General features: G+C 48.6%; 1 protein-coding gene across 1 annotated transcript in view; it reads right to left on the bottom strand.

Moving 5' to 3' along the window:
* The window catches only part of ptprt (protein tyrosine phosphatase receptor type T), a 126,420-nt gene that overhangs the window by 84,418 nt on the left and 17,638 nt on the right, over nucleotides 1–24,364 (bottom strand). The window contains 1 exon segment of the mRNA XM_084704126.1: nucleotides 2,317–2,442. Within this exon segment, the coding sequence (XP_084560252.1) occupies nucleotides 2,317–2,442 (126 nt within the window).

A 24,364-nucleotide genomic window follows, 5' to 3' on the forward strand; every position in this document is an offset into this window, starting at 1 on the left:
CCTCTCTCTCTCTCTCTCTCTCTCTCTCTCTCTCTCTCTCTCTCTCTCTCTCTCTCTCTCTCTCTCTCTCCCCCTCTCTCTCTCCTCCCTCCCTCCCCGCTCTCCTCCTCCCCGCTCTCTTTCTCCTCCTTTGCTCTCTTTCTCCTCCCTCTCCTCCTCCTCCCTCTTTCTCCCTTTTCCCTCGTTCCAGCCTCCCACAAATCAGGATGCAATCAAGTCCGCCAGCCACGAGAGCCCTCCAATCAACACCAGCACCTCTGGAGTAGGCCGACTGTTTAACCTCCACTTCCATGTTCCTCCAACATGACTAAACACACACACAGCACTGAAGCGGCTTCTTTTGGGTTTCTCTGGAGGAATGAAACACATCCAGCCAACACCCCCTACCCCCTCCTTCTCTCTCCCTCCCTCCCTCTCCCTCTCTCTCCCTCTGTTTCTCCCTCTCCCTCTCGCTCTCCCTCTGTCTTTCTCCCTCTGACTCTCCCTCTGACTCTCCCTCTGACTCTCCCTCTCCCTCTCCCTCTCCCTCTCCCCCTCCCCCTCTCCCTCTCCCTCTCCCTCTCCCTCTCCCTCTCCCTCTCCCTCTCCCTCTCCCTCTCCCTCTCCCTCTCTCCCTCTGTCTCTCTGTGTCTGCAGGTGGAGGTTCTACCAGGCAGGAGAACATGGTATAAACCCTGCTGACAGCGCGGAAGGGAGCCTCACCAGGGAGGGTGTGGTAGTGAACGTGTCTTTAACCCACAAACTAAACGTCTCCTTTATGTGAGTTCAGAGAAACGATGTTCCATTGGTGAAGACTAGGATCAGGGTGGAGCATGGTTTTTACAAAGTAATGAATGACATCGATACCTTTGCGTATATCTGGGGTTGGTAGAGATGTTGCAGAGACTTTGTTGTTTCTTTGTAGCATCTGTGGTTGGTGTCTTTGGTTTTTGTTTTGTGTTTGACTTCATGATGAGCTTTTAGGGTGATCGTTTTGTGTTTTGTGGAGCATAGTGTAAAATCCAGCCAATCATTTAGAGACCAATATAGGTTGTTAAAAACTGATCTATCTCTCTGTCTCTGTCTCTGTCTCTCTCTCTGTCTCATTGTTCTCTCCTTTCTCTCTCTCCCTGTCTCTCTCTCTCTCTCTCTCTCTCCCTCTCTCTCTGTTCTCTCCTCTTTCTCTCTAACTCATTCTCTCCTATTCTCTCCCCCTCTCTCTTTACCTCTCCCTCAGTCTGTCTCTCTCACTGTATCTCTAATTCTCTCCCTAACTCTCCCTCTCTCCCTCCCTTCATCTCTCATCCTCTCTTTGTCATCCCCCAAACCTTTCTTGCCCCTCCGACCTCCTTGTGTGAAGGTAGAGCCAACTGGGTCGTGTTCAACAGGGTATTGTGGAATGTGACATGCGCCATCAATACAGATGCCTGGCCTATCTGCAGCTCATCTCACACACACACACACACACACACACACACACACACACGCACACAGTGATGGCCTAATTTCTTTTGATTGGGGCTCCTGTCCTGGTGTGTGTACGAGGCAGATGGCTGTTGTGGTTGTTTATTTATGAAGACGTCCATCTGCATGTCTGCAGATCTGCATCTAAGGAGCTGCTCCACATCCCTCACTGCCTCTCCCATTCTCACACGACCTGAATTAGCACAGCTCGCGGCTGACACTCACACTCTCGTACACACACTCATACTCACACACATACTACACTCACACACACACACTCATATGCATACTCTCATACACACACTCATATATTCACACACACCTAGTGGTCTGCTCTGCTGGCCACAAGAGGCAGCATGATAGATACATACACACACACACACACACAGAGTAACGGATAAAGAAAGTGAATGAGACAGAGTTAGGGGCTGGCCCCAGGAGAGAGAGAGTTAGGACGTGTTCCCAGGAGGGACAGAGTTAGGACATGTTCCCAGGAGAGAGAGAGTTAGGACATGTTCCCAGGAGAGAGAGAGTTAGGACGTGCTCCCAGGAGGGACAGAGTTAGGACGTGCTCCCAGGAGGGACAGAGTTAGGACGTGCTCCCAGGAGGGACAGAGTTAGGACGTGCTCCCAGGAGGGACAGAGTTAGGACATGTTCCCAGGAGGGACAGAGTTAGGACGTGTTCCCAGGAGGGACAGAGTTAGAACGTGTTCCCAGGAGAGACAGAGTTAGGACGTGCTCCCAGGAGGGACAGAGTTAGGACGTGTTCCCAGGAGAGACAGAGTTAGGACGTGCTCCCAGGAGGGACAGAGTTAGGACGTGTTCCCAGGAGGGACAGAGTTAGGACGTGCTCCCAGGAGAGGTGTATTTACCTGTGGGGACAGCAGCGTCCAGGGTGGGTCTCTCCCAGGTGTTCACCTGTTCCCAGGTGAAGCCATTGGTCCCCAGTGCCACACTGTAGCCACAGCTGCTGTAAGAGTCCTCAAACGTGCAGCTGCCTGGAGGTCACACACACACACACAGAGAAAAGGTTACATATGTCAACATGATTAAGCCAGATTGTCACATCATTATTTCATCGCCTGTGTAAGAGAGATTTTCCAGCGCATTAAGCTTCTCCTCTGCCTGGGGCAGACAGAACTGAGCAGCCTGGCTAATTAGATAGACTCAGAGATACGCCTATTAATGCCCCATGAAGCCCGGTGAATCCCCCCTGCTGCTGGGGGGGGGGGGGGGGGGGACTGGGGCAGGGGGTGGGGGGGGCTGGGGGGCGGAACGAGAGGGTTTTCACTCAACTCTCTGATGGCTGTAAGTGTTCCAAGTGATCCATGTTTCAGGCCAGTAAAATGTTTTACAAAAATCTATTACATTTTACATTTAGTCATTTAGCAGACGCTCCAGAGCAACTTACAGTAAGTACAGAGACATTCTCCCCGAGGCAAGTAGAGTGAAGTGCCTTGCCCAAGGACACAACGTCATTTGGCACAGCCAGGAATCAAACCAGCAACCTTCTGATTACTAGCCCGATTCCCTAAGCGCTCTGCCACCTGACTCCTGAGTGACCAATGACAACCAGTTTTCCTGCCCGTCTGGAAAAGCCACAGAACAAACCACCCACCCGTAATTCGTTTATAGAAGATTATGATCATGTAAACCAGATCATTCATAATAAAACTGTGTTCGCTCCACATAAAGACCACAGTGCATCCTGGGTAATCAGGGAAGGCCAGATCGACACGGTCACCAGTATCTCTCCCCACAGTCCAGGGCGCCGTCTGAACTCGAAGGCCAGGTTACGTTCTTCCTGTTTCAGAAGCTTGATGAAAAGTTTCCGGTGGGTTCGGCGTAATTTTGCGCTCACTTGAGCTCATTTGGGTTTGCACCCAAGATTTGTGATTAAACCGACTTCTTACTTAATGAGAAAAATATTTATTGTTTAACGGGTAAACCTGAAGGTTTTTTTAAATGTTATGTGACCTGTTTTATTTTTTTATTTTTTTGTAAATGTAAAAAGGGTAGGTCCTTTTTTGGCTTCTTTGCTCTCTTATCTATTTAAAAATGTAAATATTATTACTGCATTGCTTTTGTTTGTGCAATACATAAACTTAACATACCCAAATGCACAGCAAACTAGTAAACATTCTATATGGCTAATTAATAAACACGTTAACTAGTAAACATGCTACATAGCTAACTAGTAAACATGCTAACTAGGAAACTTGCTACATTTGTTCCATATGTTCAAAGTGTTCAGATAGTTCCGTGTCTTGGCAGGGTTCTGTGTGTTCCACACGTTGGCAGGGTTCTGTGTTCTGTGTGTTCCACATGTTGGCAGGGTTCTGTGTGTTCCACATGTTGGCAGGGTTCTGTGTGTTCCACATGTTGGCAGGGTTCTGTGTGTTCCACACGTTGGCAGGGTTCTGTGTGTTCCACACGTTGGCAGGGTTCTGTGTGTTCCACACGTTGGCAGGGTTCTGTGTGTTCCACATGTTGGCAGGGTTCTGTGTGTTCCACATGTTGGCAGGGTTCTGTGTGTTCCACACGTTGGCAGGGTTCTGTGTGTTCCACATGTTGGCAGGGTTCTGTGTGTTCCACATGTTGGCAGGGTTCTGTGTGTTCCACACGTTGGCAGGGTTCTGTGTGTTCCACACGTTGGCAGGGTTCTGTGTGTTCCACATGTTGGCAGGGTTCTGTGTGTGTTCTAGTTAGTGAGGGAACAGCCCCGGAGGCCCCCGAAGGAGAGGACTGAGACACAGCACACGTCAAACTCTTAGCACAACGACATCACACATCACACTCAGATTTACGCTTCAAGCTATGTGTGTGTGTCTGTGTGGTGTTTGGGGAGATAGTATGTGTGTGTATGTGTTTTGGGGGGGTGTTGTATATAGGGGGTGTTATGTGTGTGCATGTGTGTGTGTGTGTGTGTGTGTGTGTGTGCATGTGTGTGTGTGTGTTGGGGGGGAACAAGGCTGAGCCCTTCATCTCATCTCTACTAATTAAGCTGGCTTCCAGTCTGATCCATAATTGATGGTTCCCCCCAGCCCAACAGCAGAGGATGCACACCCCTGGCTCTCACACACTCACACACACACACACACACACACTCATATACACAGTAGATATACACAGACATACACACTCATACTCACCACACCCATATACAGTGTACACACACACACACACACACACACACACACACACACACTCAAGCGCACACACTGACTCTCCTAGCTGTTTTCTCTCTAGACTCAACGTAGCAGCTTGTTATCATTCCAGTCCTATCTATCTATCTATCTATCTATCTATCTATCTATCTATCTAGGAATCTATCTATCTATCTATCTATCTATCTATCTATCTATCTATCTATCTATCTATGTATCTATTGTAGCAGAATCACCGACAAACCACGTACCATCACACCTTTCCCCTATCCCCGACAAGGAGAAAGGGGGTTTCCCACTTGTCCTTATCTCGAAGAGCAGGAGCTTCAAAGCTTCTGACCCACCATGGTTCCTGCACGACCGCGCAGACCAGTTGAAGGACCCGCGCACTAGATTTTCCAGACCGCGCACAAAATAAAATCTGTATTTTTTTCTTAAATAAAACTCTATCTATAACTTGTTAAAAAATTATTTTATAAAACCAATAAATGTTCATTTGATCGGCGAAATAAGGTTGAGCCCACTTCATACATTTCAAGACTAGATTACAAGACTACACGCAAGCTTTTAACAAAACAACTACCCTGGCGCTCTGCTCATGCTTTGACAGGCAACAAAAATCAGAAACGTTGTCTTTCCAGGCCAAGGGCGTAGGTTTGCATAGGGTCCATAGATACTAGTCACGACCAAATTTGGGGAAAGATACAATGGTCCCCACCAATATTTTGTTAATTTTCGAAAAAAATATTTTGCACAATATATTTGCAAAACTCATTCGTATTATTATCTTTACTATATTTCTCGCCCAGAAAAGTGAAAACAAAAACATTTCCTAGTTGCTCCCTCGAGCATGCGAGACAAGATGATGTCATTTAATTGGTTGAACAAGCAGTCAGAAACACTTAGTGAATTGTGACTTGCAGGCAATACACCAGGAAATAAGAAAGCCTCATATTAGTATTTCGTTTGGTCTCAGCATTGATATTTTTGACCCTTGTGTGCTTTATAGATAGGACAATGTCAACCAAAAAGAAGAGTTATCAGAAGTTTTTTCACCACCCAGAGAGTAAGTAGCTATCAACAAGGTTGTTGTCAGTTAGCTAGTAAGAAAACTACAGACACAGTGCAAACCTGCTAGCCTTACATTGACACTCATTCTACAATGGAAACATGTTTTGAAAGTTGTTAGTGTAGTAAAGCATGTAACTTTTGCTTGAATTAAATCTATCACTAGCGTCTGCTATCTTTCGACCAGTGTGTTAGCAGCGGCTGGTCTTGTTGAAGCCAGAAGGATAAAGCTAATCTACCCACATAATGGGACCGTGCTAGTTTAGCCTAGTACCAGCAGGCTAGCAACTAAAAAGTGATACTAACTGGTAATATGTAGGCCTATATGAATCCCGTGGATAGTAATATGCCTATCCCTGTAATCTCGACCAATGTCAGCAGTCAACTAAGCATGGTTAGCGTCTGTATTAAATTGATGAATTACTGTGCAGGAAAAACTGCACAGATGTAGAGCAGGTTGGTGATGAATCAGAATCGGGGGTTGTGGTGAGAAGTTGAATTGTCCATTTTGTTAAATATTGCATTAAATTGCAGTTTTATAAGGGATGTTTAGACAATGTTACCCATGAATGTTATCATTCACACTTATACTTGTAGATAGAAAAAAGGTGCTATAAATTGGGATGCCAAAATGTATGCATCATAAATGATTTCATTGCTCAGAAGTCCAGTACAGATGATGTAGGCCAAGTACAGCTCCATAAAACCTGAACCAATTACCTACTAACAAATAACTTCTGAACAAACATGTGTCAGGCACCCCAAAAGAGGGGCAATTTTACATTTAAACACAAATGGCTTGATGAAATTGTTCAAACGGCCCAAAGCGATCCAGTCCAGGTAGGCTGGTGAAGCTTTCTGATACATTTAGCTACAAAGAAGCTAGCGGAGTTCTCTGCAAACTTTGCTCAGAGTACTGAGGTTTGCGCTCAGACATATTTCTATTTGCTCAGTGCGGAAAAAAATGAGAGGGAACATTGGTCAGAAGGTAGACCAAATGGTCTTAAAGGATTTACAAACATATTCTCAAGGACGACATGGCTCATGGACACTATTTCAATGACAGTAGTTAATGTGTTATAATGTATGCTTTCCCTTTGATACTGTGTTGAATGCATTGACAATGTGTGTTTCCCACTATGATAAATCAGTCAATCTTGATATCAAAATGATTTTAATCTATGAACTAAACAAACCTGGCTTTTTCGCAAGGATTCCCCAGAAGTGTTTGCAACACATCTGACCTATCCTTCTCAATCAGCAACTCACTAGACCACCAGGAATTTTAACGAAAGATTCCTATGCTCTAACCGCTTGACAACGACAAACTGAACTTTGACTCTTCTTCGTCAAACTGACAACAGTAACAGCGATATTGCGACATTTCTTACTTGTGAACATTGGCATATTGTGATTTAATATGTTACATTTGATTTTAGTTTGCAAATGATTTAAGCTAACTTTTGTTAGGATTAGTTAACATAGACTCTCCCATTGTTCTCCAGAAGCCTATCCCTATCTCTCTATGTATCTATCTATCCCTCCATTCATCTATCCGTAGATGGCAAAAGTACACACATCCTTCATTCAAGTAGAAGTACAGATACTCATGTTTAAAAAGACTATGGTAAAAGTATTGACTACACATTTTCAATCAAGTTAAAGTAATGAAGTAGGCTCTGACATGTACTGAAGTAAAAAGGAGCCATAACTACTACCTGTTTTAGTGTCACACTGGTAACTGGACCTCACATCATATTACAGTGATATACATTAGACGCAGCGCATACACCAGGAATCCTTTTTGACCACCCGCTACCACCCTCCCATCCATAACGTACCTTTTTTTCAAAGATATTTTGTCAACCTTTCAAATCTTATTGTAAATCTTTTTTCTTTCTTTCAACCTTTTACTGGGGACCAATGCACCAATTAAGCGTCTGCTAAATGAATAAATGTAAATGTAAAACATTTTTTTAAAGCTTATTTTTTTCAACCTTTCAAAACGTAATTTTCATTCTTTATACATTTTTAACTTTTCACAACTTTTTTTTCTAAAATATTTTTTCAAACCTTTCAAAACTTTTGTAAATACTTTTTTCAGATTTTTTTTTTTTGTCTGTCTGTGTCTGTCTAAGTCACTCTGTTTCCACTGATTAAGAGTCACTAAGTTAGCAATAGAAGAGCCAGTGGCAGTATATACACACACGTACACTTAAATACACACACACACAAAGATATATAGATACACACACACACAAAGATATATAGATACACACACCTCCTTTGCAGTGATCCAGAGTGACAGAGCTCAACGTCATCGCTGCAGGCCGCTCATCTTCTGCTTCCTTAGCTCACATCTTAGTTAACTAACATTAAATCTACTGTCAGGCTTTAATTTAAAGATTTAATTACAGCGTTTACTAGCATATGCCCCCCCCCCCCCCCCCCGGTTAACCCCCATGGCTGGGGGGCTGAATTTATCTCCACTCTGCTGCTCAGACCGCAGCTGCTAGTGCTACAGTCCTCCACCACAGAAGTAGAGCTCACTTCCTGTCCAGACAGGATGCAGTGTGACAGTGCCCATGTAGGACTCACCCTGCTGTTATCATGGACAGTAAGACACACACGCACGTGTACACACGCACACACACACACACCGTCTGAAGACTATTTTACGCTTGAATGGAAACAACAAACAAGTTGCTGAGCTGAATAGCCAGTAGACACCATTACAATAACAACAGACAACAAACAAAACAAACAGGTCTGAAGTCAATAAATCCAATCGGTTTGTAGAAAAATCCGAATGAAAGAAGGTCTGATTGAATGTGGAAGAGTGACGTTTCGTTCTGTCTATCTCTGTATCTCACTCCCTCTTTCTCTTACAAACCCACCCCTTTATATTTGTTTCTCTTTCACACACACACACACACACACACACCCTCCCTCTCTTGTAGTGAACCTTCACACGTGCATCCTTCTCTCGAAGGTTCCAGCTTGGCAGTCTCTCTGAATTACAGGGAAGGTGTTTGACAGGGCAGACATAGAAGTTGGGGCTTCAAATCTCTCTCCTCCTCCCCCTCCCTCTCTCTCCCTCCCTCTCCCCTTCCTTCTCTCTCTCTCCGTCACTCACACACTCTCACACACACTCTTTCTCTCTCACACACTCTTTCTCTCTCACACTTGCTTGCTCTCTCACACACTCTCTCACACACACTCTTTCTCTCTCACACACTCTCTCTCACACACTTGCTTGCTCTCTCACACACTCTCTCTCACACACACTCTTTCTCTCTCACACACTCTCTCTCACACACTTGCTTGCTCTCTCACACACTCTTTCTCTCTCACACACTTGCTTGCTCTCTCACACACTCTCTCTCACACACACACTCTTTCTCTCTCACACACTCTCTCTCACACACTTGCTTTCTCTCTCACACACTCTCTCTCACACACTTGCTTTCTCTCTCACACACTCTTTCTCTCTCACACACTTGCTTGCTCTCTCACACACTCTCTCTCACACACTTGCTTGCTCTCTCACACACTCTCTCTCACACACTTGCTTGCTCTCTCACACACTCTCTCTCACACACTCTCTCTCACACACTTGCTCTCTCTCTCTGACACACACCACTTACACTGATCATTCAATTTATCCACTCTCTCAAGCCAAGTCCTTCTAATTCCACCTCTCTCTTTTTCCCTCTTGACAAATAGGCTTTAACCTCCACAGCTGAAGACACGCACATGCACACACACACACACGCACACACACACAGCTTGACGTTAAGCTTTCCAGATACTTATGGTCCTTATGACAAGCGAAACGGGTCTTTCCCTGAGCTAGAATCAAATAAAAGCCAATTCAGACGTGATTTGAAGAGCTTGAAATCATTTTGCCAAAATGTCTTCTTTTCATGTGTGAGTTTTGTATTTTATAAAAGATACGTTCCATGCCTGGGTGAGCAGGTCTCTCACTCTCCTCTCAGAACAACCCCAACTCTCCTTCCTCTCCCCCTCTCTCTCTCCCTCTCTCTCTCCACCTCTCTCCCTCTCTCTCTCCCTCTATCTCTCTCTCCCTCTATCTCTCCCTCCCTCTCTCTCTCTCTCCCTCTCTCTCTCCGTCTCTCTCCCTCTCTCTCTCCCTCTCTCACCGTCTCTCTCCCTCTCTTATCAGCTCTCCCCCCCAGCCCTCCTGCCTCCTGCCTAAAATGGTATTATGCAGAACATTCCATCATTATTTCGTGTTTTTGGTGTCAATGCTCTGTACAACGTTGCATTGGTTTGACAAAAATATATAGCTCTCTCCCCTTCTCCCTCTCCATCTCTCTCACACGTAAGGCCCTTTCACACTCTCCCTCCCTCCCCTTCCTTATCTGTCTCCCCCTTCCCACCCCTCCCCCCATCCTCCCTCCCCCCCGCTTCTTTCCCTTCCTCTCCCCCCACCCTCTCTCCCTCCCCCCACCCTCTCTCTGCCAGGTGTGAAACATCTCTTGATGGCCAGCTCTCAGTTATTTGCATACATAATCCTTCCCCAGGATTGGTCGAATAGGAGAGATTTGCATTAATGACCAGGCGAATGTCTCTCTGTCTTTACACTTTAAATCCCTCTTTCTATTTCTCTCTCCATCACTCTGATTCTAGCTCCTCCCTCCCTCTCCCTCCCTCCCCCAGTTTTTCCCTCTGAAGGTGGGATCCTCTAAGCTCTGGGATTCTTCTGAGAACAGACACAATGCCAAACAGGAAGTAGCTAACATAGCACAAGAATAAGTTAACCCATAACAGGATGTAGCAAACCCAGCACAGGAAGTAGCTGACAGCTACCAATGAAAGCACTCTGGGAAGGACTCTAACCATAATACCCCTGTCTGTCTGACTGTCTGTCAGTCAACCTGCCTGTTGGTCTGCCTGCCTGTCTCTCGATCTGTCTGTCTTTGTAGCAGACCTGTCTGTCTCTCCATCAATCTGTCTGTCTGCCTGTCTGTCTGCTTGTCTCTCCATCAGTCTGTCTTTGTACCAGACCTGTCTGTCTCTCCATCAATCTGTCTGTCTGCCTGTCTGCTTGTCTCTCCATCAGTCTGTCTGTCTGCCTGTCTGTCTGCCTGTCTCTCCATCAGTCTGTCTGTCTGCTTGTCTCTCCATCAGTCTGTCTGTCTGTCTGCCTGTCTGCTTGTCTCTCCATCAGTCTGTCTGTGTAGCAGACCTGTCTGTCTGTCCGTCAGTCTGTCTGTGTAGCAGACCTGTCTGTCTGTCTGTCAGTCTGTCTGTGTAGCAGACCTCCCAGCCTGCCGTCTCTCTTCACAGTCTTCTCATGCTTCAGCTGCTTTACAAATGACTAATGTTTCTACACAGCACTCCAGATCATAAAAATTTACCAATAAAAATGATTCGCTTCTACAGAATGCATGTTGTGCATTTTTCACCCCCTAAAAACTGATTAGAGTGAGAAACAGAGCCTGCAGCTATAAAACAGCCTGCCTGCCTGCCTCTGTGTTTGTGTGTGTGTGTGTGTGTGTGTGCGCGTGTGCGCCTGTTTGTGTGTTAGTGTGTGTGTGTGCAGTCCAGTCCACCATATGAAACTATAAACGTCTGTTTCCAGTACTTTCATTGGCTGATAAATAAAGCCTGGCTCGCTTCTACTCCCTACAGAGTAGCAATATCTACAGTACCCACACACACACACACTCTCACAAACACACCTGCCCACCTCCCCTTCCACCTTTTGTTTAAGTCTCCATTTGGTTGCATAGAACAATAGATTTCAATGGAGTTATTACAAAGTTCTTTCCAGTTCTAGAAAAGCCCATGAACACATATTATTCATTACATCACTAACAGTGCTGGGATTGGTGCTGCATCTCTCCTGCAGGTCTCTCTTAGCATAACTCTGGTCTCTCCTGCGGGTCTCTCTTAGCATAACTCTGGTCTCTCCTGCTGAAACTCTGGTCTCTCCTGCTGAAACTCTGGTCTCTCCTACTGTGACTCTGGTTTCTCCTACTGTGACTCTGGTCTCTCCTACTGTGACTCTGGTTTCTCCTGCTGTGACTCTGGTCTCTCCTGCGGGTCTCTCTTAGCCTAGCTATGATCTCTCCTGCTGCAACTTTGATATCTCTTGCTGTAACTCTGGTCTCTTCTGCTGATCTCTCCTGCTGGTCTCTCCTACTGTGACTCTGGTCTCTCCTACTGTGACTCTGGTCTCTCCTGCTGAAACTCTGGTCTCTCCTACTGTGACTCTGGTCTCTCCTGCTGAAACTCTGGTCTCTCCTACTGTGACTCTGGTCTCTCCTGCTGATCTCTCCTACTGTGACTTTGTTCTCTCCTGCTGGTTTCTCCTGCTCTAACTCTGGTCTCTCTGGGGGCTGCCTGGCCGGAGGGTCTGGTTGAGAGGCCGTAAGTCTCCCCTTGCTAGAACCCTGAATAATGGATGACATTGATTAGCAGCTAACGGCTCCATTATTTAACAGGTGGCTGTAACCAAGACCTGCTGAGGTGTGTGTGTGTGTGTGTGTGTGCGTATGTCCCATTAGATCTGTGGCTATGCTGGAGGCGTTGCCAGAGACCAGGTATTAAGATATTCCACTGAGGCCCATTCTAGTACTCTAGAATATATTGATCAGTGACATGTCAGACTTTCTGGAGGCTTTCGTGGAAAGATGGAGAGGGGGAGAGAGGGCGCGAGAGAGAAGTAGTAAGAGGAGTCTGGGGCGTTTTAACTATATAGATTCCTCGTAACGTATTTTAATAGTGCATCATATTATTCCCCATATTTACAGCAGCATTCATCATGACCGACGATAACGCCCCTCTGTCCTACTCTCTCTCTTCCTTTCTCTGTGTCTCTCTCTCTCTCTCTCCTACTTTCTCTGTGTCTCTCTATCTCTTTCTCTCCTACTCTCTCTTCCTTCCTCTGTGTTTCTCTATCTCTCTCTCTCTCCTACTCTCTCTTCCTTCCTCTGTGTTTCTCTATCTCTCTCTCTCCTACTCTCTCTTCCTTTCTCTGTGTTTCTCTATCTCTCTCTCTCCTACTCTCTCTTCCTTTCTCTGTGTTTCTCTATCTCTCTCTCTCCTACTCTCTCTTCCTTTCTCTGTGTCTCTCTATCTCTCATGCTGTCTCTCCCTCTAATCTCTCATTGATATTCATCAGGATTTAGCTACCAAGAAGTGAGGACAGGAGAAAAGAAAGGAACAGAGAAAGGGCTGAAAGAGATGGTGCAGCAGAGGAGAGGACTGGACCAGAGGCAGATGACCTTGCAGTACACAGGGGCTTGACAAGGAAGGAGAGAGGAGACCTTGAGACACACACAGGTACTCTCAGGTCCTCATTATAGAAGGCAGAAGGTACTCTCCTTTCTGAAATCTGCTCTGGCCTCGGTCTCTTTGCAGTTCTCTCTCCCTCTCCCTCTCCCTCTCTCACTCTCTCACTCTCTCACTCTCTCACTCTTACTCTCACTGTCACTCTCTCAGTCTCACTCTCTCAGTCTCACTCTCCTCTTCACCTCCACACCTCACCTGGTCTCCTCTTCACCTCCACACCTCACCTGGTCTCCTCTACACCTCCACACCTCACCTGGTCTCCTCTTCACCTCCACACCTCACCTAGTCTCCTCTACAACTCCACACCTCACCTGGTCTCCTCTTCACCTCCACACCTCACCTGTTCCAAGCCAGACTGGTAACTAAACTACCTTCAGAAGGATTCTCTGATTTCTCTCCAGCAGACTGAAGTGACACATGTGTATTTCTCCAGTGAATGCCCTCGGCTCAGGGGAGGACAGTATTTCATCAGACATGCAGAGCAGAATCAGACAGAGAGAGAGAGAAAGGGATGAACACACACAAGATTTAAGATGTTCAAGGGTACAATGGAATGTAGAGCAACATCTGTTATGTGTGTCTGGATGTGTGTGTGTGTGTGTGTGTGTGTGTGAGCGTGGGTGTATGTGTGATTGGGTGTGTGTGCACAATAACAAAACCAGGTTCAACTGCAGCCAAACTAACAAGAATAAACCCCCTCCTCACCTTTCTTCCCCTCCGCTTCTCCCATCTCTCTCCTCCTCTCTTCTCCTTCTAACGCCACTCTTTCCCTCTCCTCCTCTCCTCTCCAGCCCTCTCCTCTCCCCTCTGCCCCAGTCATCAACCCTCCTCTCCTCCCCTCCTCTCCAGCCCTCTCCTCTCCCCTCTGCCCCAGTCATCAACCCTCCTCTCTTCCCCTACCCTCCTCTCCTCTCCAGCCCTCTCCTCTCCAGCCCTCTCCTCTCCCCTCTGCCCCAGTCATCAACCCTCCTCTCCTCTGTGGTAGTTCTTCCAGTCCTCCAGTCAGCCTTACTCTCAGGGTTGACCTGCTGGTCCAGACTCCAACTCCCAGAAGGTCTCTAATCCTCCACTTTACTCCTCATCAGAAGGAGATTAGCCGGCTGGGCCACATCGATTAAGACTGGCGTGCACACACGTACACACAAAAACACACGTACACTTTCCCTCACACACACATATTCTCTCTCTCTCACACACAAACACACAGGTGTCTGGGGAAAATCCCAAGGTTTGTCCACCTGACGCTTGACTGAATGAGTGTGTGTGTGTGTGTGTGTGTGTGTGTGTGTGAGAGAGACTTAGAGAGAGAGAGAGTGTGTGTGTGTGTGTGAGTGCCTAGGGTGTAGCAGCAGGAAGTTCCCCGGCAGAACCTTCCAGAACAATGTTTCAGTAATTGAACAGAAAGGGTTCAGAGAGGCTGACACACACAGACAGACAGCACAGCATTAATGCTAAGCTGCAGGACGTGTGTGTGTGTGTGTGTGTGTGTGTGTGTGTGTGTGTGTGTGTGTGAGCCACACCTGGGGTCATCCATGTCTGTGTTGTAAAGCAGGTCAGCTTGACGCAGAAGGAGAACACAAGGACAGGCGTTCCCCTGGGCACACAGGCCCCCGCATGTGTGTGGGAGCGTGTGTGTGTGTGTTTATATGTTCAGACAGGTGGACTGTCTTACATCATTGTCATACATTGGGCGTGTGTGTGTTTGCATGTGTGTGTTTTGTTTGTTAAAAGTCTCGCTGACCTATATAGGACTCATTCTACAGCCTTATTTTAGCTACCTCTATCATCCTATTTACCCAATGACCTCTGAACCTTCTCAAACACACACACATGTACACACACATACACCTACATACACGCACACACATACGTACACACACACAGCCAGGCAGTATCTGTATAAAATATCTGTGGAGTTGAGAGGTTCTCGCTTTTCCTCTAAATTCAATTTCAAGTGCTTTATTGGCTTGTCAATACATATTTTGTATTTGTGAATAATATTGAAAATGTGCTAAAAAATATAGTAGAAAATATGACAATCGGTTCTGCGTTACACATTATACCTTCCACTGGTTGTCCCTAAGGTTATGGCAGGTTGCTACTTACTTTGCTGCCAAAAAATAACAGTAAGCTTGTTTCCTGATAAGACTCTCTGATTGTCCGTCTCTCTCTCTCTCTCTCTCTCTCTCTCTCTCTCTCTCTCTCTCTCTCTCTCTCTCTCTCTCTCTCTCTCTCTCTCTCTCTCTCTCTCTCTCTCTCTCTCTCTCTCTCTCTCTCTCTCTCTCTCTCTCTCTCTCCGCTGCTCTTGTGGAGGAGGAACGCTAGGAAGACAACATAGAAAGAGTAGAAGGCAGTTGGTCTCTTTAGTTTAGATATGGTGGGGATGAGACAGAAAGAGAGAGAGAGAGAGAGAGAGACAGAGAGAGACAGAGAGAGACAGAGAGAGACAGAGAGAGAGAGACACAGTGAGAGAGCAAGAGAGACAGAGAGAGAGACACAGTGAGAGAGCAAGAGAGACAGAGAGAGAGAAAAGGACTAGAGAGGGCGAGAGAGGGAGAGAGCAGTTGTAATAATGGCAGCAGTAGCAGGGAGTCCAAGGTTGTTCTTCAGCAGGATGGATGCCCCCCCCCCCCCTTGTCCTGGGGGTGGGCAGACTGGAGGGCGGTGAGTCAGGCTGGGGGCTGGGGGGGGATGATTGACAGCCAGTTCGTCTGCTCTGTTCTAGTGGAACCAAGCACAGACCTACGGTACAGATGACTGCCCACAGCACAAACACTCTCTCTCTTACACTCAAACACACACATACTCCCTCTCAAACACACACACACTCTCTGGACACACTCACACACTCCCTGTGCCAGCACTTTGGCAGTGTGGGGTCTTGTCTGTGTGTGACAGCCTCAACCTGACAGCTACAGCACTGCTGCTGTCTCACCTGGACACACCAGAGTCTGTGCGTGAGAGAGAGAGAGAGAGAGAGAGAGAGAGAGGGAGAGAGAGAGGGAGAGAAAGAGAGAGAGAGAGAGAAAGAGAGCTAGAGACCTGACTGACAGACATGGCCTAGGCCAGCCCTACTGGGTATGCCCAGTACCCCCTCTGCATGTACAAAGGACACACACACTCTCCTATTTTGTTACTGACCCACTCCTTGAGCCAGTGTTCAACTGTCAACATATCCCTCTCCACACACACTGAAACTCATAGTCCACACACAAAACAGACACCCTCACAATATGTCACTCACGCACACCTTACAAACACACGTCTCACCTCTGACTGATATGTCTGGTGGTGACTCGTTCATACTGCTCTGTATCTATCACTGGCCCAGTGGGGGGTGTGCTCTGTGTGTGTGTGTGCATGTGTGTGTGTATGTGTGTGTGTATGTGTGTGGGTGTGTCTGTGCATGTGTGTGAGAGAGAGAGAGAGAGAGAGAGAGAGAGAGAGAGAGAGAGAGAGAGAGAGAGAGAGAGGTATTGATCTTTCAGAACTGATTTGACGGGACATAAACCCAGATACGGGTCAGTTCCCCGGGCAACGGACTGATCCATGATGTCATCATTTCAAAGCAGCTGCATTAATCATCTCTGACTGCAGGAGAGGAGAGGAGAGGAGGTGAAAGGAGAAGAGGAGAGGAGGAAAGAGGAGGACAGGAGGAGGTGAGGAGGAGAGGAGAAGAGGAGAAGAGAGAAGAGGATAGGAGGAGAAAGGAGAAGAAAGGAGGGGAGAGGAGGAGAGGAAGAGAGGAGAGGAGAGGAGGAGAGTAGAGGAAAGGAAAGGAGTGGAGTGGAGTGGAGAGGAGAGGAGAGGAGAGGAGAGGAGAGGAGAGGAGGAGAGGAGAGAGGAGAGGAGGAGAGGAGAGCAGGAGGTAGCAGCAGCATGATTGACCAAGTCTGTCACATGGGAGACCTTGCAAGACAGAGTAATATATTCTCCGGCTCTGAAACATCTTTTCAGAGGACACACTCCAGTAGGAACAGAGAGGGACAAAGAGGCGCAAGGTGTTTCCTGCACAGACAACGAAGAACAGCAGGAGCACCACAGAGGAAGACAGGCTCTCACACCACAGAGGAAGACAGGCTCTCTCACCACAGAGGAAGACAGGCTCTCTCACCACAGAGGAAGACAGGCTGTCTCACCACAGAGGAAGACAGGCTGTCTCACCACAGAGGAAGACAGGCTCTCTCACCACAGAGGAAGACAGGCTCTCTCACCACAGAGGAAGACAGGCTCTCTCACCACAGAGGAAGACAGGCTCTCTCACCACAGAGGAAGACAGGCTCTCTCACCACAGAGGAAGACAGGCTGTCTCACCACAGAGGAAGACAGGCTATCTCACCACAGAGGAATACAGGCTCTCTCACCACAGAGGAAGACAGGCTCTCTCACCACAGAGGAAGACAGGCTCTCTCACCACAGAGGAAGACAGGCGAGACGAGAGGAGGAGAAGAGACGAGAGGAGGAGAGGAGACGAGAGGAGGAGAGGAGATGAGACGAGAAGAGACGAGAGGAGGAGAGGAGACGAGACGAGAGGAGAGGAGTAGAGGAGACGAGAGGAGGAGAGGAGACGAGACGAGAGGAAGAGAGGAGACGAGAGGAGTAGAGGAGACGAGAGGAGACGAGACGAGAGGAGGAGAAGAGACGAGACGAGAGGAGGAGAGGAGACGAGACGAGAGGAGAGGAGTAGAGGAGACGAGAGGAGGAGAGAAGACGAGACGAGAGGAAGAGAGGAGACAAGAGGAGTAGAGGAGACGAGAGGAGAGGAGACGAGAGGAAGAGACGAGACAAGAGAAGAAGTGGAGGAGAGGAGGAGAGGAGCTCTCTCTTCCATTCTCTCTCCTCCATCACCTCCCCCTCTCCCTTTCCCTCCTCTCCGTCCCTCCTCTGTGTCCCAGGTGTGTCAGCTGCCGACATGAGCACAGGGGGAGGGAGGTGTGTGTCATTCGGAGCCTGAATGCATAAGTATGTCAAACAGGTGTGGCCCCCCACTGTCTCACCTGCCCACAAACACACGCACGCACACACACATGCACCCACACACACAAACACGCATGCATGCACAAACACACACACCACCAAGACAGAAATAGGTAAATGGTTCAACCGTTCACGCCCAGCCCCCTCTCACAATCGGACAAACGGGGTCCCAGGGTAAGGGGCTGTGGGGGAGGGGGGGAGGAGGTGAGTGTGAGGCAGGGGGGAGGGGAGGCAGCGGGGAGGGGGGGTGTGAGGCAGGGGGGAGGGGAGGCAGCGGGGAGGGGGGGTGTGAGGCAGGGGGAGCTGGCGTCTGCTGTTTTGTAAAGACAGTCATTTCTCTGCCTCCCCAGGTGCTAATAGAGCCATTCTCCCTGTCAATCACACACACACACACACACACACATGCACACATCACACTCACGCTCACATACACAACTCTAACCCAACCACCTTTCAGAGCCTACTGCAGCCACACAAGGGATTATGGGTAAGATAAACATTGCTTTTTGGCTTTCTAGCTGCATACAAACTCAGACACACACACACACACACCTACCCATTGCCTCCATGACCATTACTTCCTGTTATTACAACAGGAAGGGCGTGGTCTGCTGTTGCCATGCAAACAATGACTATTCCCTGACTACGTAACAGATTGAAGAGAGAGAAGGTGGAGAGAGGAAGGGCGAGAGAGGAAGGGCGAGAGAGGGGGAGCAGACAGCAGTAATGGATAACAGATCAGTAGATACGGAGTGGTTGACCTCTGACCTGTGGAACATCGACGTGCATCAGTAATGAGGCAGGGCATGTAGCTCCACGCATGATTGGCTCTCAACAGCATGTGATTAACATCTAATTACGTAGGAGGGTGTGTGGGTTTAGAAGGGGCTGTATGTTACGCATGTCACGCACGCACACACACCAAACACACACCACACACGCACACCACACACACACGGACCACCCCACACACACACACACCTCCGTCATGGGAGATAGACAGCTGGGGCACTTAGAAACAGCTGCAACTGGGCTGACTTCTGTTCAGCTAAGCAAACACACACACATAACACACACATACAGAGACACACACTTATACTCAGGCTCTTAGATAATAGGGGCTGTATGATTATTTCAATCACTAGACAGCTTCTTAATGCTGTTCCTAACTCCTCTCCCATCTGCTATGGAGCTAAGCTAACTACAGGTAATTTATTGTAACCCATTTGCTATGTCGCTAAACTGACTACAGGTCATTTATGTACCCAAATGCTATGTAGCTAAGCTAAAGATTTAAAACCATTTTGTAAACTGTAAATCATAATTGATTTAATCATTTGCAATGTTATTAAATATACATGTTATTTAATTTACCTAAACCTCTCTTGCTATGATTTAACCCATCAAATAACTACAATTCCAGCATCTTTGGTTACTATGAATGCACTGTCAAGTGTACACCTCTTCCATTAGATATAGGGCCATAGTTTTGGTTGTTTGGCCAACATAAAACTCTTGACAGCTTGCAGGTCTGGTCAGTCAGACTTTGTAAACCTGCCAGCTTCCTTCTCTCTCCTGGGAATCCTCCTGCTTCATATACTCTCCTCCCCCCTCCCTGCCCCTTCACATCCTCTCCTCCCTCCTCACTACCATCCCTGTTCTGGTCTCTGCTCAGTCTTTTGTATTCTTCTGTTGTATGCTTTAATCTGGTAACTTCCAATTAGATCTGCCAATCACCTCCTGTCCTGTCCCCTCCCCTCCCCTCCTCTCCCCTCCTCTCCCCTCCCCTCCCCTCCCCTCCCCTCCCCTCCCCTCCCCTCCCCTCCCCTCCCCTCCCCTCCCCTCCCCTCCCCTCCCCTCCCCTCCCCTCCCCTCCCCTCCCCTCCCCTCCCCTCCCCTCCCCTCCCCTCCCCTCCCCTCCCCTCCCCTCCCCTCCCCTCCCCTCCCCTCCTCTCCTCTCTTCTACTGTCTGTCCTCTTCTCTAAAGTCCCGGTGATGAACTAAAAGTCAGTGTGTGTGTGTGTTAGAGAGAGAGAGAGAGAGAGAGAGAGAGAGAGAGAGAGAAGGAGGTAAGCCAAAGTCATCTGTCACCACCTAGCCCTCGTCCCCGGGGCCAGACAACATCAAGCTGCTTAATTCATTTATTTATTTATTAGTCTATTTATTAATTAAGGTGCTTTGCAGCCCTGCAGGCTGAGACGAGACCTTGTTCTCAACACAAGCCTTGAGGGGACAGAACCGTGTGTGTGTGTGCGTGCCTGCGTGTGTGCGTGTGTGCGTGCCTGCATGTGTGTGTGTGTATGCCTGCTTGCATGTGTGTGTGTGTGTGTGCGTGGCCTCTCGTGGATGAGGTACTGTAATGAGAACAAATAGATTTAGATGCTAATAGCTGCTTCTGCTCCCCAAGCACCCAGCCAGCTCTCTGTTCCTATTGGTTCACAGAAGATATGTTGGATGTGGGAGGGGTTTAATGAGGGTAAATAAGAAGCGCAACTGACAATGACTGTGTGTGTGTGTGCGTGTTCACGTGTGTGTGCGTGTGTATGGGTGTGTGTAATGAGGAGACAGAAAGCATTGGCATTCTGGGAGAGTGACATTCACCAAGCAATTAGAGGGCTCTCAGCAGCCTCTCTACTGATGTATTACCTGGCCTGGCTTTCCCCCCAGGTCACACACACACACACACACACCACAGTGCTGATGAGAACAACAGTTCTTTCCTTCTAAGAAAGAAAAATACAACTCCGACAGCTTTCAGGAGAGGTCATGCAGACACACACACACGCACACACACACACACACACACAGAGACAGAGGGCGCGCACGTAGACAGGAGTGTATGACCGACCACAGTTGCCTGATATGCTGCTCCACCAGACTGCAGGCAGAACCTCAGTGGCCCTCAGGTCACACACACATCTACAGCCGTGTCCTTGACACACTCTCAACAAGGACACAACACACTAACAGCCAAACAACAGAGTATAAAAAGGTGGTCTAGTTCCCAAAGTATGCTGCTGGCTGAGCCCTGAGAGAACACTGAGATAGAACACTGAGATAGAACACCGAGATAGAACACTGAGATAGAACACCGAGATAGAACACTGAAATAGAACACGAGATAGAACACTGAGATAGAACACTGAAATAGAACACCGAGATAGAACACTGAAATAGAACACCGAGATAGAACACCGAGATAGAACACTGAAATAGAACACAGAGATAGAACACTTTGCGTTGAGACACATTCCACCAGAAACCATCATTAAAAAGTCCGGTGCCCCAGTTGACCTCCTCAGGGTTCAGACCAAACAGGCCAGCCCTCGCTGCCCAGCCCTGTCAGGGGCGTGTGATCTGTCCCTCCTCTGAACCCTGTCAGCCACTACCACTGCTGACCAGGAGCCTTCACACACCTGGTGCTAGAGAGGACCAGGAGCCTTCACACACCTGGTGCTAGAGAGGACCAGAAGTCTTCACACACCTGGTGCTAGAGAGGACCAGAAGTCTTCACACACCTGGTGCTAGAGAGGACCAGGAGCCTTCACACACCTGGTGCTAGAGAGGACCAGGAGCCTTCACACACCTGGTGCTAGAGAGGACCAGGAGCCTTCACACACCTGGTGCTAGAGAGGACCAGGAGCCTTCACACACCTGGTGCTAGAGAGGACCAGGAGTCTTCACACACCTGGTGCTAGAGAGGACCAGGAGTCTTCACACACCTGGTGCTAGAGAGGACCAGGAGCCTTCACACACCTGGTGCTAGAGAGGACCAGGAGCCTTCACACACCTGGTGCTAGAGAGGACCAGGAGCCTTCACACACCTGGTGCTAGAGAGGACCAGGAGCCTTCACACACCTGGTGCTAGAGAGGACCAGAAGTCTTCACACACCTGGTGCTAGAGAGGACCAGGAGCCTTCACACACCTGGTGCTAGAGAGGACCAGAAGTCTTCACACACCTGGTGCTAGAGAGGACCAGGAGCCTTCACACACCTGGTGCAAGAGAGGACCAAAAGTCTTCACACACCTGGTGCTAGAGAGGACCAGAAGTCTTCACACACCTGGTGCTAGAGAGGACCAGGAGCCTTCACACACCTGGTGCAAGAGAGGACCAGAAGTCTTCACACACCTGGTGCTAGAGAGGACCAGAAGTCTTCACACACCTGGTGCTAGAGAGGACCAGGAGCCTTCACACACCTGGTGCTAGAGAGGACCAGGAGCCTTCACACACCTGGTGCTAGAGAGGACCAGGAGCCTTCACACACCTGGTGCTAGAGAGGACCAGGAGCCTTCACACACCTGGTGCTAGAGAGGACCAGGAGCCTTCACACACCTGGTGCTAGAGAGGACCAGGAGCCTTCACACACCTGGTGCTAGAGAGGACCAGAAGTCTTCACACACCTGGTGCTAGAGAGGACCAGGAGCCTTCACACACCTGGTGCTAGAGAGGACCAGGAGCCTTCACACACCTGGTGCTAGAGAGGACCAGAAGTCTTCACACACCTGGTGCTAGAGAGGACCAGAAGTCTTCACACACCTGGTGCTAGAGAGGACCAGGAGCCTTCACACACCTGGTGCTAGAGAGGACCAGGAGCCTTCACACACCTGGTGCTAGAGAGGACCAGGAGCCTTCACACACCTGGTGCTAGAGAGGACCAGGAGCCTTCACACACCTGGTGCTAGAGAGGATCTCACCCAGACGTTCGGCCACCACAGTCTGGCCCCGTACAGGTCCTAATTGCCCATTTCTCCTGCCTCCAACACTCTGACTGAGAGAACTGACTGACTGCTCGCTTCCCGTCAAATCGCCCCCAGACCTTGACACGCGGCCCTTGTTTGCAGACAATCAACGTCATTCGCTTCACCTGCAAGTGGTCATAACATTTAGTCTCGTCAGTGTGTTTATGTTTATTTATCCGCCACAATCAATCTGTCGGAATGTCCTTGTTTGTCACCGTGGCAACCAGAGCAGGAAAGGTCAGCCGGGCTGGTTTGAGCGCTGGAGTCGGCACCAGAGAACATAAAGAAGAGACATTATTCCGCTTGACATTTTGACTGAGTAGCAGAAACGGACAGCGACTCCATTATCCCGCCACCAGAGACAAACAAACTAATTGAGGAAAAAAAGGAGATAAAGACAAAGAATGTGTATCAGTCAGCTGAGTAAACCTGGAGGGGAGGGAGCACCTGGACACACAGGTACAAGGGGGCAGAGACATGGGGAGGCTGGGAGAGAGAGAGAGAGAGAGAGAGAGAGAGAGAGAGAGAGAGAGAGAGAGAGAGAGAGAGAGAGAGAGAGAGAGAGAGAGAGAGAGAGAGGGAGAGGGAGAGAGAGAGAGAGAGGGAGAAGGAAGGGAAGAGATGGGGGGGGGGGGCACAGTGGACCTGGTGCTGAGGGGGGTCCAACTGACAGGTACAGCCAATCGCACCCCTGATAGCTATGACACAGCAGGACACAAGCCCATGATTGGCTCCTTAAATCAAACACTCAAGTGATTGGTTCCTTAAATCAAACACCCAGTGCCCAGGAGCAGCTGTTCCCACCCCTGGCAGCATGCATGCATGCGCTGGAGTAAATATTGACCAGCCAGAGGTAAATATTAGAGTTAGAATCTGAGCCACAGTGGAGAGCCAGAGCCATCTGAACTGTTTACTGAAGAATCCCAGAATCCACAGGCTGCAGTATCCTCCTAGCCTCCTAGTCTACTACACTCCTAGCCTCCTACTTTCCTAGTCTACTACACTCCTGGCTTCCTAGTCTACTAGCCTCCTAGTCTACTAGCATCCTAGTCTCCTCCCCTCCTAGTCTCCTACCCTCGTAGTCTCCTTCCCTCCTAGTCTCCTACAATCTCTCTCCTCCCCCCCCCCCCCACGGAGTGAGTATTCAGTTCCTCTCTCCCTCCCCCCTCCTCCCCCCTCCTCCCCCAACTCCTCCCCCTCCCCACCCTCCCACTCAGGGCTCCCTCTCCCCAGGACGGCCCACCTGCTCCATCACCACAACTACAACAAGGTTTATAAATCAGGGTGCCTGGACTCACAACAACATCAATATTAGCAAGAGAAGAAAGCAAGCCATTAGAGGGGATTAAGGGCTCGCTAAAGTCACCTAGAGCAACCACCATTGATCTGATTATCATCAGGACACGTCAATACAGGAGTTAAGAGCTGCCCCAGGATGTGATGTCACTATCCATATCCTGTCCAGGAGACAGGAAACCCACAGGTGGGTTGTTAAATTGATCCCTTCAACACTATGAAGCAGGGTTGAGAGAGAGACAAAGAATGAGGTGGAATGAAAAAAGAGGGAGGGTTAGAGGAAGAAGTAAGGCAGGGAGGAAGAAGAGGGTCTGCTGTGTCAGTATTCATCATCTGTCCATCAGTCAG

This window comes from Hypomesus nipponensis, chromosome 9, assembly GCF_054491055.1.
Source record: "Hypomesus nipponensis isolate SF chromosome 9, ASM5449105v1, whole genome shotgun sequence".
Lineage (NCBI taxonomy): Eukaryota > Metazoa > Chordata > Actinopteri > Osmeriformes > Osmeridae > Hypomesus > Hypomesus nipponensis.